The sequence below is a fragment of the Haplochromis burtoni genome, unplaced genomic scaffold (assembly GCF_018398535.1).
Source record: "Haplochromis burtoni strain Fernald_Lab_line unplaced genomic scaffold, NCSU_Asbu1 Contig_2104, whole genome shotgun sequence".
In the NCBI taxonomy this organism is placed as follows: domain Eukaryota; kingdom Metazoa; phylum Chordata; class Actinopteri; order Cichliformes; family Cichlidae; genus Haplochromis; species Haplochromis burtoni.
The window spans coordinates 1-16,246 of NW_024584465.1; the positions used below are offsets into that span (position 1 = coordinate 1).

A 16,246-nucleotide genomic window follows, 5' to 3' on the forward strand; every position below is an offset into this window, starting at 1 on the left:
TATTGTCCTTCCCGTGTGTTCCCTCAGTGCAGTCAGCCGTTCAGTTGTTCAGCCAGTCAGTGTCCGTTCACCCTCTGTTCATCCACTCCTTATAATAAATCCTCACCAGTCTTCACCCACCTGCGAGTCCTGCGTTTGGGTTCCTTCTTCCTCGCCTCACAACGTCTGACAGAATGACACGACCCGTGCCACGAAGACACGTTTGGAACCCAGCGGACTCGGACCTCTATGAGCGGCAGGAGGTAGCGCTCTCCTTGTGGGCGGAAAAGCTCAAGGAGAGACAGCGGCTCTTCGCGGAGCGAGAGCACGTCTTCGAGGGCACTCGCTTGGCTCTGGGCGGGCCTCGGAGACGCCGCGTTCCCCCACCTGCTGCCTCACCTGCACCGGAGCATCTGCCGCGGAGAGTGGACGTTTCACGCCGCGCTTCGGCCGCTCCCTCTCTCGCCACTCCGCTCCTCGCACACACACCCGCCGCCTCATTCGCCGGACCTCCACCATCGCCACGGCACAACGGCTACGCCTCCCACCTTGGCTCAACGGAGGCTACCGCGCCAGAGGCTCAGCTGTTTATCCCGGCTGCTTCCTCTTCCCAGAGAAAGCGGCGCGCACGCCGCCATAAAATGGACTGTTTTCAGCAATTCCCGATGGTGAGTTCCAGCGACTGTTTTCCACCCTCATTCGACTCACCACTTCAAACCAATAATAAGCCCATCTCTGATTCATGGGATGTTTCCCTCCTAGAGGATGAAGTGGACTGGGAAGATTTTTTCTGCTCTGCTCCCCCAAAGACTGTTCAGTCAAAGACTGTAAATAGTGGTGGCAGAAGGACCAGAATAAATCCAGATAGACCTGTCAGTATCACTCACCCAGTCATCATTTCCACTCCTGTCAGTCAGCCGACACCCACACCTGTGCCCGCTCCCAGGACGAGGGCAGCTGTGACCCCGTATACCTCCACACCCACTTCTGTTCCTCGGGTGGGGGTGACTGGTGTCCAGCCACCTCCCGTGCCTGTCCCAGCACCTAGGCTGAGGGCGGCCAGGATCCGGCCTGACCCCCCTAGAGACTCAGCTGAGGCTCTCCAGCCAGTGCCCTCACGCTCTGGAGGCACGGAAGAGCCAATCAGTCCACCACTTCATCCACCACCTGATCCAGCCTTTCACGCACTAGCTTTATCCCTGGTTAGGCTGGCTGAAGTGTCCCCTGCTCAGGCACCAGCTTTACTAGCCCAGGCTGTAGCTTTATCTCCGTCACTAGCTCAGTCTGTAGCTCAGCCATTAGCCACACCAACCTCAGCTCCGTCGTCAGCCTCGCCTACCTCTGTTCATCCCTTAGCATCTCCACTCCAGTCAGTTCCCTCACCTGCTGTTCAGCTTTCACTCCAGTCAGTTCCCTCACCTGCTGTTCAGCTTTCACTCCAGTCAGTTCCCTCACCTGCTGTTCAGCTTCAGCCAGTCAGTTCCCTCACTGCTGCTCAGCTTCCTCCGTCAGTTCCTCACCTGCTGCTCAGTCTGTCCAGTCCCGTAGTCAGTCTCCCTGTCCACCCGTAGCTCAGATCCTGTCCAGTCACCTGTAGCTCAGGCTGCTCCTGTCCAGTCACCTGTAGCTCAGTCTGCTCCTGTCCAGTCACCTGTAGCTCAGTCCCCTGTCCAGTCAGTCCAGTCTGCTCCTGTCCCCCAGTCGCCCGTACTCCAGCCTGTCCAGTCTGTCGTTCACTCTTCTGTAGTCCAGTCTGCCGCCCAGTGCCCTGTAGTCCAGTCGCCTCCTGTTTCCCAGTCGCCTGTCCACCATCCCGTTCAGTTCCCGGACCTGCAGCCACAGCACCCAGAGCCAGCTGTGAGCTCTCCCGCTCCTCAGCCAGGGGTTTCCGCACCCGCTGGCCCGGCCGCTCCTCAGCCAGGGGTTTCCGCACCCGCTGGCCCGGCCGCTCCTCAGCCAGGGGTTTCCGCACCCGCTGGCCCTGCCTGTCCCCAGCCAGAGGCTTCCACGCCTACTGGCCCTGCCTGTCTCCAGCCAGAGGCTTCAACTTCGCCCGGCCCGGCCTCTGCCTCAGCTGCTGCACCCACGCCCGGCCCGGCCTCTGCCTCTGCCTCAGCTGCTGCACCCACGCCCGGCCCGGCCTCTGCCTCAGCTGCTGCACCCACGCCCGGCCCAGCCTCAGAGCCTTCGTCCTCGTCTGGCCCAGCCTCAGAGCCTTCGTCCTCGTCTGGCCCAGCCTCAGAGCCTTCGTCCTCGTCTGGCCCAGCCTCAGAGCCTTCGTCCTCGTCTGGCCCAGCCTCGACTTTGGCTTGTGCTTCGCCTGCTGCAGCTCCAGCTTGTGCTTCGCCTGGTCCGGCCCCGTCGTCACCTGGTCCTGCCTCGTCTGGTCCTGTGCCCACCGGGCCATGGCCAGCACGCCTAACACTGGAGAGCCGCCGCTGCCTTCCGCGCGGCCGGCCCCCTGAACTGCTCCGTCGTCTCCTTCGCCGCCGCCGCTGCCTTCCGCTGCCTTCCGCGCGGCCGGCCCCCTGAACTGCTCCGTCGTCTCCTTCGCCGCCGCCGTTGCCTTCCGCGCGGCCGGCCCCCGGACCGCCTTTGCCTGAGTGGCCGCCGTTGCCTTCCGCACGGCCGGCCCCCGGACCGCCTTTGCCTGAGTGGCCGCCGTTGCCTTCCGCACGGCCGGCCCCCGGACCGCCTTTGCCTGAGTGGCCGCCGTTGCCTTCCGCACGGCCGGCCCCCGGACCGCCTTTCGCCTGAGTGGCCGCCGTTGCCTTCCGCACGGCCGGCCTCCCGAACTGTGTCCACGTCGCCGTTGCCTTCCGCACGGCCGGCCCCCGGACCGCCTTTGCCTGAGCGGCCGCCGTTGCCTTCCGCACGGCCGGCCCCCGGACCGCCTTTGCCTGAGCGGCCGCCGTTGCCTTCCGCACGGCCGGCCTCCCGAACTGTGTCCACGTCGCCGCCGTTGCCTTCCGCACGGTCGGTCCACCGGAACAGTCTCGTCTCTGCCTCGGGCCACGTGGCCACCCACCTGAACTGTCTCTGTGTGGCCTCCGTCCCTCCGTCCTGGGCCCCCTCCGCCCGCCCTGTTCTGGTTCTTTTTCGTTTGGCCGTCGGGTGCCGGCCTTTGAAGGGGGGGGGTACTGTCAGGGTTCCTGGGTCGTTGACCCAGTGATTTCAGTTTGTTCATGTTCAGTTTAGTTCGCCACATTAATGTTCTCACTTCCTGTTTTTTCCCCGTGTCAGCTTGTCTTCCGTGTCATTAGTCAGATTATGTTCAGCCCTGTACTCACCTGTTTCCAATCATTGTCATCATTCAACCTGTGTATTTAAGGTCCTCGGTTTCACCAGTTCTCTGTCGTGTCATTGATGTTGATGTTATGTTGTCCTTCCCGTGTGTTCCCTCAGTGCAGTCAGCCGTTCAGTTGTTCAGCCAGTCAGTGTCCGTTCACCCTCTGTTCATCCACTCCTTATAATAAATCCTCACCAGTCTTCACCCACCTGCGAGTCCTGCGTTTGGGTTCCTTCTTCCTCGCCTCACAACGTCTGACACTTTTACATACATACACCTGTGTACTACAGCACCTCATTGTTTACCCCATGGTACAGTATGGTATGCCATAACCATTACAAAACATTTAGCCAAGAAAAGCATAATTTTACTAGTTCATAGCTTAAGGAGTAACATTTTCCCTTTTGTTTTCACCTTCCAGAGGCAGCTGCTACAGCCAATTGACGAGTTTTTCTTTTCCTGGTTTTCCTGTCAGTTGGTTTGAAGGAGAGGGACCTGGCACACCGATTTAACATACACCAGTCCACAGTGAGCCGCATTATTGCAACATGGACAAATTTTCTTGCCACTGCACTGGGGTCTCAATGCATCTGGCTTACACGTGAAGAAGTGCAAGCTTACCTCCCTGAGGAATTCAAAGATTTCTCAGACACCCAGATGATCCTTGACTGTACAGAGCTGAGGTGTCAGACACCATCCTCACCACTTCTCCAAAGTGAAATGTACTCTTCGTACAAATCCCACTGTACGATGAAAGCCCTGGTTGGCATAGCTCCACATGGTCCAGTGACATTCATCTCTAATCTGTATGCTGGTTCGGTTAGTGACAAGGAACTATTCAAACAATCAGGCATTGCTGAGAAGTTGACTGAAGACATGGCAGTGATGGTAGATAAGGGCTTCCTAATCACTGATTGTTGTAAATGCAAAGTGTACTGCCCACCTTTTCTATCTAAGCAGAAGCAGATGCCAGCATACCAGGTTAAGGAGACGCAGGCCATAGCCAGACTCAGGGTACATGTGGAGCGAGTCATTAGGAGGATCAAACAGAACAAACTTTTTGATAGCATCATTACCATGTCACATGTTTATAATATCAACCAACTGTTTGCAGTGGCATGTATGCTGTCAAATTACCAGAACACAGCATTAGTTAAAAAATGGGTTAAGTGAGACAAGATGGATTTTTCCCAAGACACCAGTGCCAGTAGTAACTTATGGAAAATGACCTGCAGCTGAGGCCACTACAGTTGCATTTCTTCCTTCTCAGCTGACAATACTTGATTACAGAACTGGTACTTGAGTGCTGATAGTTGAGTTTCAGTTATTGATAATTCAAATTCATTGCAAATGTTTAATGTTAATAATACTGTTTAATTATACTACTATATTACTATTCAGATTCAACAAAACTGTTTATCAAAATTATAAAGTAAATCACTAAATCGTTTTAAAATCATAAGTGACATTGAGCTTTTGGAACATCAAAAATACCATTTGTCATTTTCTACAGTTCAGTTGTGTTATTGTCTAAATGTATATCAGTATGCTAGGCATGGAGTTTTAAATACTTACCATGTAAATAAGTTCTGCACAAATTCAACGTTTTAATGTGTGTTTTTAAAAATTAAATTGATGCCATTGCTTAAATAACAGTTTATTGATGTCACATAAAGGTAACATGTAACAACAAAAGAATTCATGAAATATATTGAAAATAAAACATCAGTTATTTTGTTCCAGCCAGCCTGAAGGATCTGTTTTTCTTTTTGCTATGTTTTCACTGTTCATTTTTTCAAACACAGGTATCTTGGCATATATATGTAAAAAAAAAAATAGTCTGCCTTTTCTCTGATTGCATTGTGCACATCTGTATCCATGTATATTCTTTGCACTAGGTAGTCCTCTTGTGCCCACACAACAAAGTCACACCACTGCATCCCACTGATGAGCAGTTGTCCTTGCACTTGCCAGTAATATGCGTGGCTCTTTTTTAGTTTAGGGGTACCACATTCCATCTGCACATATTTGCAGTCAATAAAGTTTTGTACATTGGGACATTTGAATTCGACGAAGCCAAACTGGGGGTATTCATTGGGGTCAAAAACAACACCATCAGGAGATGCAGCAAGCCAGGGGGCAATGGGGTGAATGACCAGACCACAGGGTGAGTAGTTAACATTCATTAGCCTACTATACTCTGCTGCTATTGCAGGCTCCATCTCAGTTCCTCTCCTCATGTCTGCTGTCTGCCTTGTTCCCTTCAATATACGCTCTGCTAGTGACTCGGCCGAGCTCTGGCCTCTGACGTGACACACCTCCCGAAACCTAGAGGCAGTCACTCTGGGCCTGCGGAGCTGATGCCACTCAGACGAAGAGCTTTGCTCACGTGTAGCTTCCTCTATTTTGTGAGCCATTTCCAGAGTTACAGACAAGCTTTTCAGATGCAGAAGCTCTTCTTCTGAGCACACAAACACACAATCTGATGGCAAGATGTCATACCCCTCCAGAGGCAAGTGCGGTGTTGGTGGTGCATCGCGGTGTAGTGTGATGTACCGGGTTGTCAAAACCGGCTGCTGATATGACAGAACACTGCCCTCCTGCACCAGCCCAAAGGCACTTTCCACAAGGGGCTTGTCAGGTCTCATGTTCATTGTGGTCACAAGTGGCCTGTCCTCAATATTAAATTTTGCATATGCCTCCGTTATTCTGAACAAGCAGGGATCTGGTAACGGACCCACCATGCCTCTGTAGAAGCCACTCCTAAAGAAAACATCAATGACAATAATGTAAGGAAGAAGGTTGTTATACTGAACAACAACTAAACTAAAAACTAAAAGGTGTAAAACAGTGGTGCATAAGTTAGAGACTGGGATGTATATGTACATGACTGAGTTAGCCGTCTTCAGAAAGTGTAATGTTGTATGTAAATTAATACCTATTCTGACACATGTATGTATGAACAAATAGCAACATACATTTGTAACACATGAAACCAAATTTTACAAATCTAATTACCGTACTCCAGTCTGGGCCATTCTATTTGGTACCGGCTTAGTGAAGATCATGGAGTTGATGGGTCCTGGCCTCACACCCTAACAGAAGACACATTTACTATGGATGGTGTTGCTGTTCATATGTAAACATGGACTAATTCAAAAACTTTAACCTCATTTAAATTACCACTGTCCGTGGCTTGTGCCATTGCTGTTCAGATTCCGTGCAGCTATGCACAGGGGGGACAACCGGCACTCTGAGTTGTGAGTAGTGTGCTGTTTGGAAGAGCAGTGCCACTGTGTGATTGCACATAACAGCGCCTGCCACACAGGAGCACTGGCTATGTGTCAGTATCACCGGCGATGAATCCAGAAGCTTAATCTAAGAAGAAAGAACGAAAATTAAAAATGTAACATCTTCATGGAAGAGCCGAACAGGAACATAGTTCAGTGTTATGGTTACGCACCCTCCTGAATGCTTAGTGTTTCCTTCTCTCCCTATTAAAACAACTTAACCATGCTTGATAACTGTAATAACTTAGATTGTGTATATTTGCAGTATTAACTTGTTGTCAAATGTTTCTGATCACCCAAACACACGTTGATTTAACTATCTGACTAGTCAAATTAGGAGTGATAAAGCAGGGAGACAAGGAAAACATTCAAGTTGATGGGCCTTTAGGAATGAACTTAACTAATGCTTAAATGAACTGAACCCCACTGAACGGGGATTAACAACTTTACACAGCTTCCTGCCTACACTTAGTCTGTGTGGTGCCTCACTCTTCCTCATTGACCTGTAGCACAGGGCTCTCACACCGACCTCCCCTGACAACCTGTCTTTATTGGACACTGAATAAAGATACAAGTACCATTAGCATTATTTCTGTATTACTCATTTCAGCATGTCTTAAACATATATATTTTACACTTAGCAAGAGTAGCATTAGGTAGTTAACTACCTCCATAGTTAGCCAACTACCTAACGCCATTATAACAGTGTCTAACTACAAAAGTGATATTAGTCAAAGGAGCTTGCAAAGAAAAGCGTCTGGACTTCTTTAAGTTGCTTGAAGACGTTTCACCTCTCATCCGAGAAGCTTCTTCAGTTCTAAGGTCAAATGGTGGAGAGTCCCAGATATAAACCTAGTGGGAGTATCCCCCCACAGAGGGACAAAAGGACTGTCCATCTGCATCTAAAGGTCAAAGGTCACTCTTTGAGGATGCCAATGTTCACATTTTGGACAGAGAGGACAGATGGTTTGAAAGAGGAGTGAAAGAAGCATCTATGTCCACTGTGAGCGACCATCTTTGAACAGAGGCGGGGCTTACGACACCAACTCTCTGCCATCTATAATCCAGTTTTGAGATCCTTCCCAGACGCCTTAACGCCCACTCACATCCTGGGCCATCTGACCTCAGGAATTCGCACTGATAAGGTGGGGCCAGGTTTCACAATGAACTCACCCGAAACTCTGGCTGATTGGGACCCACACCCAGTTTCACACCTTGGCTCAGGCGATTAGAGGATCATCAGGGGTCTTTTGTCCCTCTGTGGGGGGACTCCCACTAGGTTTATATCTGGGACTCTCCACCATTTGACCTTAGAACTGAAGAAGCTTCTCGGATGAGAGGTGAAACGTCTTCAAGCAACTTAAAGAAGTCCAGACGCTTTTCTTTGCAAGCTCCTTTGACTACGATGACCTGGATGACTGAGAACCTTCACAGACATACTTCCGGTTCCTTGGTGTCCTCATCTCTGCTGACATCTCCTGGACAGACAACATCTCAGCGGTCATCAAGAAGGCCCAACAGCAGCTGCACTAAGGCAGACAGTGAGACTTCAGAGTGTAGTCATAGCGGAGTAACGTAGTGTTTGCATTTGACGTTAGCTAGCGTTTCTTTGTCGGTTAATTTACGTTTTCTTACCTTCGTAGTTGTGTATATATGATGCAGCATATAACTTAAATCCTTTATCTAATTTGCTGGCGGGGGTAGTCGTCACTCTGCAAATCCGATGAACATCGGTGATGTTCAATTTTGGGAGCTCTTGTAGGCAGCGAGTGTAGAACGTCGCCATGGTTTAACCGCACCGGAAGCACTGGGGCAGGACTACATAGAACGCGGAAGTGTTAGTGCAAGTAGTCCATTGAATCAAGTAAATCAAACATGGCCTTTTTTTCAGTGCAATACTGACCCCTGTGGAACTCCACAAACAATGTCCAGGCACTCTGATTGATATTCACCAAGCTTCACAAATTGTTGCCTGTCTCTCAAATAACTCGTGACTCACTCTAGCACCACTCCTCTAATGCCGTAGTGCTCCAGTTTATCAAGTAATATTTCATGACTAATTGTGTCAAAAACTTTTTTTAGGTCAATGAAAACACCAACTGTGCATTGTCTTTGATCTATATTATTGGTGATATTTTCAATTAGCATGGGGTGTCTGGCCCATTGCTACGGGCCATTCGATCCCTATACAACCGTTGCAAGAGCTTGGTTCGCATTGCCGGCAATAAGTCGGACTCGTTCCCGGTGGGTGATGGGCTTCGCCAGGGCTGCCCTTTGTCTCCGGTTCTGTTCATAATTTTTATGGACAGGATTTCTAGGCGCAGCCAAGTGGCGGAGGGCTTTCGCTTTGGTGGCCTCAGAATCTCATCTCTGATTTTTGCAGATGATGTGGTTCTGTTGGCTTCATCGGGTGAGGGCCTCCAGCTCGCACTGGAACGGTTCGCAGCCGAGTGTGAAGCAGCGGGAATGAGGATCAGCACCTCCAAATCTGAGGCCATGGTTCTCAGCCGGAAAAGGGTGGAGTGCCCACTCCGGGTCGGGGATGAGTTCCTGCCCCAAGTGGAGGAGTTCAAGTATCTCGGGGTCTTGTTCGCGAGTGATGGGAGAAGGGAGCCGGAGATCGACAGACGGATTGGGGCTGCAGCTGCAGTAATGCGGACGCTGCACCGGTCCGTCGTGGTGAAGAGGGAGCTGAGTGTAAAAGCGAAGCTCTCAATTTACCGGTCGATCTACGTCCCTACCCTCACCTATGGCCACGAGCTGTGGGTAGTGACCGAAAGAACGAGATCGCGGATACAAGCGGCGGAAATGAGCTTCCTCCGAAGGGTGGCTGGCCTCTCCCTTAGAGATAGGGTGAGAAGTTCGGCCATCCGGGAGGGGCTCAGAGTAGAGCAGCTGCTGCTCCACATCGAAAGGAGCCAGCTGAGGTGGTTCGGGCATCTGGCAAGGATGCCCCCTGGGCGCCTCCTGGGCGAGGTGTTCCAGGCATGTCCCACCGGGAGGAGGCCCCGGGGCAGACCCAGGACACGCTGGAGAGATTATATCTCTCGGCTGGCCTGGGAACGCCTTGGTATTCCCCCGGACAAGCTGGAGGAGGTGGCTGGGGAGAGGGAGGTCTGGGCCTCTTTGCTTAGGCTGCTGCCCCCGCGACCCGCTCTGTCACGGTCGCAATGGCAGACCGTGTGGAGAGTGTGTAGAGGACTCAGGTGCAGACACAGGCGTGGACACGAAACTGAGTTCGAACGAAAAGCGAGCCTTTATTGTGGCTGAAGACAAGGAGTGCAAACAAGGCAGAAGCGCAGTGACAAAACTAAACTATAACTAAACTGGGAAAGTGATACCAGGATAAACTATGAAGACACAGGAAACCATAACTATGAATACAAAAGACTGGCTGTGACAACATGGAGGGTGGGAACACAGACGACGCGACACAGACTGTATGAAACACAGAGACTAAATACACATGAGGGATGATCACGGGAAGTGTCCACACATGGGAGCACAGCTGACACACATGAACCTAACGACAGGACAGGAGAAGTGAAACTGAATACACTGATAATGAATATAGACTTTCAAAGTAAAACAGGAAACATGGAGACATGACAGGACATGAACTAAACATAACCACGCAGACATGACGCATGAACCAGGGAGACTTAGTACAGGGGGAGATGACATAAACAACTAAGGAACAAAACTAAACTGCAATCTAGAAATTAACTAGGTGAACTAAGCTAGTCACAAATGAATACAAAAGATACATAAAACTTAAAACACTGGGTCGCTCGACTCAGGACCATGACACCATGTTGCCTGAGTGAAGGTTGACTTTTGTCTTGGCGGCTCTCCCCCCCCCAACTTCCTTTATGTAGGTACTGGAAAGGAGGCATGGCTTGTTTCCAGTCAGCAGCACTGGCAACACTGGGGTATAGTCCTTAGTGCTCAGTTGTTTATGTGGGTCTCCTTTCACAGGGTGAATGTGTCAGGTTAGGTTTATGACAGTGTGTTTGCAAGAAACATGTGTCTACCGTCAAATTCAGTCTAAGCATATATTTATAATTTTAAAAAGATATTAAAGCAAAATATTGACATTAATTGCAGTTTTTTCATGATTGTACATTTTAAAATTCTGCTTTTGTGTACATTTTATACATCTTTTTCCACTTTTTGTGATGCAGGGTTATAATCCACTGTCAACTGAAAGACATTTCCTCTCAGCATTTGACAGTTGATGCCACACACTGTGGAACCAACCTTTCACCTACTCCACGGCGTACAAAGATCCTCCGTGATGAACCAAAGATTTCAAATGTTGACCCATCATCCATAAAACCTTCTTCCAGTCTTCAGTAGTCCAGTGGTGGTGTTTCAATGTCCAGACAAGCCTCTTTGTCTTATTCTGACGTCTGGCTTTCTTGCTGCATCCTGTCAAACCTGCAGCTCGAAGTTTCTCCTCACAGCTGAAACTGAGACTTGCTCACTACGACCACTATGAAGCTGCTTGAAGCTGTTGTCCTGTGAGCCGCCTGTTAACTCTCAGAAACTCCAGTTCAGTCGTGTCTTTGGGTCTGCAGACCTCTTCCTGTCAGTTTGTTTCTGAGCCTTTGAAGGAAACTGTCCTCACTGACACCTTAACTTTCTTTGCAGTCTCTCGGTAGCACAGACCTACATTTATACGTCTTATGATGGTCTGTCTCTCTTCCATTGTCAATTGCCCTTTTTCTTGCCATTTTTATAGCAACACTCTACTTTCTGCAGTACAATACTGTTCAACTGATGCTCACAAGGGTATGGTACCACAGTGTGTTCCAACACTGCTTTTATGCAGACAGAGGGGGAAGAAATCCAGAAAAATTGGAACAGCTGTAGGAATTAGTAGCACCAGCTTTCAAGTCTTGATCATCCTCCACTGCTGGGTTGTTAACCCATTCTGTGTTCTCTGAAAAAAGCCTTTTTGTATAATTCTTACTGTATAATTCTTTTCTGAAAAGGGACCTGAAGCTAGTGAACTTAAAATACCTTTTTACAAAGAAATAAAAACTCTTCTGCGACATGAATATTACACCTCATTAGCTAGAACAAATGAGCTGTTGACTTATAAAGTTTTAGACAATAACACGTGTAACTGTACCTCTCTGAAACAGTTGCGGAAGGAGGAAGCAAAATTATTGAAGAAAGGGAAAGTTAACACTGTAGATTTGCGTAGGGTAAGCGATGAGAAGGAATGTTTGAAAATGTGGATGATGGAAGCAGAAAGGAGGGAAAAGAAAGCAGCCCTGAAAGAGTTGCCTAGAGAAGTGCATGGAAGGGAGGCTGATGCAGAATCTGCCTCAGCGCCTCTTCCGCCTCTGTATAACATGGAGAACAAAACATCATTTCCCTGTTCACGCACTGTTTGTGCTTCTCCTTGTGCCCTAGTACAGGCTGTTTTGCAGGGCCTGAAAGCCGATGCCGACCTGGACTCCTTTCCCTCCCGATCCTGCTCTGCACCACACGACACACCGCCAATAGACGGCAGCGCCAGTTCAGCGGCTGGAGAGTGGCAGCTCCGCCAAGAGGAAGCGTTAGAAGTGACACTCAAACCGGGCAGAGGGCCGAGAGGGGCCCTCCAAGCACTTAGCCACACATGGAGCGCGCCACGGGCTAATGGATATTACGTCCTGCCCTTTGCCACAGATCAGCCTGAGTATTGTCCCACGGGTCAAGAAATTGGAGGCGCAGCAGCAGGCAAGCTGGAACCATGTAACGTGAGGAAAATATCACCACATTTGCCTGACCCTACGCTCGGGGTAAGACACCTGACCTACGAGCATGAAGAAAACTATGGATATTGTCAGACTTACAAGCAAACCCAGGACGAATCTGTGGATTATTTCATACATCGTATGATAAATGTATTTGAAGCTAATGGTGGAATACCGAAGGACGACATGACAGGCGTCACCGCCTCCACATGTGAGCACCATCTCTGCGGCCATATTTTACGGGGGCTAAGATCAGATGTGGCAGCCAAAGTAAGGTGTTTGCAAGTGGGGAGGGAAAATGAACCTTGGCTAACGGAACTACGACGCCATGCCCGCCATGCTCAGAACCACCTTGACGAAAGGAAAAGCAAGAAAGAGGAAAAACAGAGCGCCGACCTCCACAACGCAGCCTTAACGCTGTACAAGGCTGCAGTGAACCCGTGGGGTGGCTTCCACTGTAAAGGCAGCTGGCGCTACCGAGGCTGGGGAGGAAGACGTGATCGAAGACACGATCAACAACGACAACAGCGGGGAGGAGACCCAGGTGCCTGCTTTTCCTGTGGTAAGCATGGACACTGGAAGCGGAATTGCCCTAACCGAGGCTATCCGAGACGTGAACATTATCAACACTAAAACGACCAAGTGACCAGGGCCAGGGGTGGGTGCAGGCGGACTGAGACCAGAGTACGGTGTACATTTTAGGACATCGTCAGGTCTCAGGAAAAAAGTTGTCAGGTCTCAGTCTCAGAAGAAAAAATGTCAGGTCTCAGTCTCAACAACAACCACAACAACAGGTCCAAACACATACAGAATGGATTTCACTGAGATGATCATTGTTTTAAACCCTAAAGCTTTCACAATGTGTGTTTAAAAATGAAGGTGCTATGTGCTATACGTCCATGTGAGGTGTGACTCACAATACAACTGCACAGGACTATCCTGTGTTACTGGGTGTGTGTGTGTATCATGCTTAATGATAGATGCCAACCCAAAAAAATGTTTTTTAAGCAAAGATGTGGCTTATTTCAGAAAAACAATGGCCACCCACACTGATCATTCTGAAAACCATAGCATACATTGCCTTTTGGTTTTGATGAAAATCGCTACATTGGCAGGTTTTAATTACAGTAAATCGGTAGTTATTTTTTAAACATTTCATTCACATATAATAAACAGCATGTGCAAGTTGGATACTTGGATATATACATGACTAGAGGGCTGACTGGATTATTTGTATAAGACTACAACTGCATGAAAAAGCTCAACAGCTTCTGGTGTCCTAATTAACTCCCCGCCAATGACCATTGCAACTAGTAAAAACAAAGCAGAGAAGAATGAAAAACAGAGCAGACAGCACATAAGAGAATGATAAGTGAGTGTGGTTGATCCGCCACTTATGAGAACCACAGAAAATGAGATTTGCTGTTTCCCTCTGAATGCAGCTGAGGAGTGGGGCTGGATAAATGACCTTGGTGTTAATGGAAATGTGATTCTCTTCTGCTCCCTCACATTCTTACAGTCTTCTCTCTTATTTAAATTTCTCATTATCTTGATATTTTCTGAGAGCCTCATCTTGGCTTATTGAAATCCTTTGCTTCAGTGACTCATTGAGTTACTTTTCAATGTGAGAAAAATTCTTCCACATGGAGGTAAAAATGCTCTAAAACACACAGTAATTATTGCATTTCCCCAAAAAGTATTCAGTCTTTCTATGGCAAACACAGAGGTGTCCTCAGTCAGGACTGAACTTGACAGGTACATTCAAAGTGCTGTTCTGCTCGACCTGAGCACCTGAGCAAGACTTTCGTACTACAAGCATCGTTCATACAGACATACACACATTTCAAAAAGCACTTTGAAAGCACTTATATTTAGGTATATTTATAATTCTTATAATCATAGTCTGTCAGTCATCCATCTCAACACACTGTAAAAATTTGTTGAATTATAAAATACTAAAATATTGTAAAATAAATAAAACTGTAAAGTACTGGTAGCTGTTTTTGCCAGAACATCGCTGTACTTTTTACAGGTAGTGAGTGAACACATTTATAAGACATAATGGCAGCTTTTTTGTCAACTGTAATTCGGTTTAGATTCCCCTCACCAGCTTTCCACACCTGGAGCTGGTTTGGAGGCAATCAGGCGTGGAAGACTTAAGACTTACCTGGAAATCCCCTCGGCTCATCACTCTGGCTCTAGCCCACCTTCCAGACTCCTGGATAATTCACTGTCTCGTTTGGAAATCTCTCACTGCTTCATCTGCCTCCCCTCCTGTCACCACCACTCCTCGAACCTTTGGAACTCAGGTCAGCCCTATTGTACCATTCTGCTAACACGGATTCACATCACCTCTTCTCAGAGCTCATCTCTTTCAACCTGCAAGTAAGCAGTCAGTTTAGTTATATTCACTTCCATTCATCCATCTTCTTCCACTTACCCGGTGCCGGGTCGCGGCAGCAGCAGCCCAAGCAGAGAAGCTCAGACCTCCCTCTCCCTGGTCACCTCCTCTAGCTTGTCCAGGGGAACACCAAGGCGTTCCCAGGCCAGCCAAGACATAATCTCTTCAGCGTGTCTCCTCCCGGTGGGACATGCCCGGAGCACCTCACCCAGGAGGTGTCTTAAATGTGTATGCAAGTGCTTGTGTGTTTACTTCATGCAATTGATGATAGAAACATGTCATTTAGTTTTCCCTAAAGCCTGATTTTCAAGTCATACAAAGAATAAACCAAAGTATTTGCAGTACAATGTATTTCTATTCCCTTTTGTTGGATATTCATTTGTTATTTCTTGTAACTGCTAAAAGTGTTTACTAGTTTTTGCCTGTCACGTATATTTGTTATACCATGTAAACTGTGAAATTCCAAGATTTTCAAACTTGCCTTGTAATAGTGGCCTCACAGAGTCTCTGGAATCTACAGAAAAGAAATCACAACAAGATGACATTCAGGAGTATAAACCGGTGTTTTGAAGATAAGAATACAATGACATTGTGATGCAGCTTTAAAACAATTTTAAAAGCATACCATCTATAGGGAAGACATCGACATCAGACTCTGCATGCTGGGGAGATCGCAAAGCTGTGTCAGTTTGTGTGTTGTGCCGGAGTGGCGAAAGGTGCTGGCAGCTGGGTGGGGCATTATGATGGTTGCTATCAGTGGGCGGGGGGCAGACTGCGGAGTGGTGAGGGCTGTTTAGAAAAAGATAATTTATTGAAAGAATACAGACAACTTGTCAAAAAAGTTTCCTTGTGTCAGACACAGATATGTACACAGACACAAGAAATTATTTTATTACCTGGTATTTTCACTCGAGGGGCCTGGGGAAACCGTTTTTTTGTAGGCTGCTCATCCTCGGAGTCCGTATATGTGTACAGGGGATTTGGTCTAAAGAAATGAAATTAAAAGCGGTCTTAAGTAATTGTAAATGTGCTTTTGGCATAATTTTTCCTAAAATTACAGTTTGATTTCTAACAACACAGGAAACAGAGACGTGCAAGAAGGTATAGTATACAAGGAATTTTTGAAGTGCACAAGTGTACACGGCTTTGCATTTTTTAAAAAGTTTACAAACTTCCACCTTTTGGACTATATTATGTGGTGATATTGCAGTATGCAAGCACCACCAAGATCATAAATTCTTAACAATCAAAGATATGTTTGTGAGTAAAAGAAGTTTCACTTGTGCTTTCATTTAAGACTGGTTTGGGTTTCTGCTTCGGACTGAAGGTCAGATGTATCACAGTGTTCACGTAGAGATCTCTGAAGACTGCGTTCTGTAGTGATGTGCGGATCCTTTAGTGCTGCAGGCAGGCAAGGTGTTCAAATAGCGCAACTTCAGATTTTTTATTTCTGTATGATGAACTCTGCATTATTAAGTGATAAGAACAAGTAACCTGATGTCCTGTAATCATTATGATGCTATCATTTGAGATACAA

The 16,246-nt window shown here is 48.0% G+C and overlaps 2 protein-coding genes and 1 long non-coding RNA gene across 4 annotated transcripts; 1 reads left to right on the forward strand and 2 right to left on the reverse strand.

Moving 5' to 3' along the window:
• Positions 1 to 173: 173 nt before the first annotated feature.
• Positions 174 to 1,550, forward strand: LOC121813632 (BCL-6 corepressor-like protein 1). Its single transcript, XM_042217510.1, has one exon. It carries the CDS (start codon positions 174 to 176, stop codon positions 1,548 to 1,550), a length of 1,377 nt encoding a protein of 458 aa, XP_042073444.1.
• A 2,051-nt stretch (positions 1,551 to 3,601) lies between these two features.
• LOC102292515 lies at positions 3,602 to 8,786 on the reverse strand. Of its 2 annotated transcripts, XM_042217511.1 has the most exons (5): positions 8,194 to 8,786; positions 7,025 to 7,116; positions 6,452 to 6,646; positions 6,287 to 6,363; positions 3,602 to 6,031 (listed from the first exon to the last, which is right to left on the reverse strand). In XM_042217511.1, exons 1-5 carry the CDS (start codon positions 8,342 to 8,344, stop codon positions 5,056 to 5,058), a joined length of 1,491 nt encoding a protein of 496 aa, XP_042073445.1. In that variant the 5' UTR covers positions 8,345 to 8,786; the 3' UTR covers positions 3,602 to 5,055. The 2 variants fall into 2 exon arrangements, with proteins under 2 accessions (XP_042073445.1, XP_042073446.1); XM_042217512.1 differs by lacking the exon at positions 7,025 to 7,116 and having other exon boundaries at positions 8,194 to 8,783.
• Positions 8,787 to 10,272: 1,486 nt separating this feature from the next.
• LOC121813631 lies at positions 10,273 to 16,096 on the reverse strand. Its single transcript, XR_006053799.1, has 3 exons — positions 15,606 to 16,096; positions 15,335 to 15,498; positions 10,273 to 15,223 (listed from the first exon to the last, which is right to left on the reverse strand). It is a non-coding gene; the product is annotated as an uncharacterized LOC121813631 (long non-coding RNA).
• Positions 16,097 to 16,246: the final 150 nt, after the last annotated feature.

Bases quoted from the DNA above. Each gene is read 5' to 3' on its own strand.
- LOC121813632 (XM_042217510.1), top strand. From the start codon at position 174: ATGACACGACCCGTGCCACGAAGACACGTTTGGAACCCAGCGGACTCG.
- LOC102292515 (XM_042217511.1), bottom strand. From the start codon at position 8,344: ATGGCGACGTTCTACACTCGCTGCCTACAAGAGCTCCCAAAATTGAAC. The intron at 6,647-7,024 runs GTAGGCAGGAAG...CTTTCTTCTTAG, and splicing joins AGGCACCACACAGACTAAGT to ATTAAGCTTCTGGATTCATC. The intron at 6,032-6,286 runs GTAATTAGATTT...TGTTTTCTTTAG, and splicing joins ATGGCCCAGACTGGAGTACG to GAGTGGCTTCTACAGAGGCA.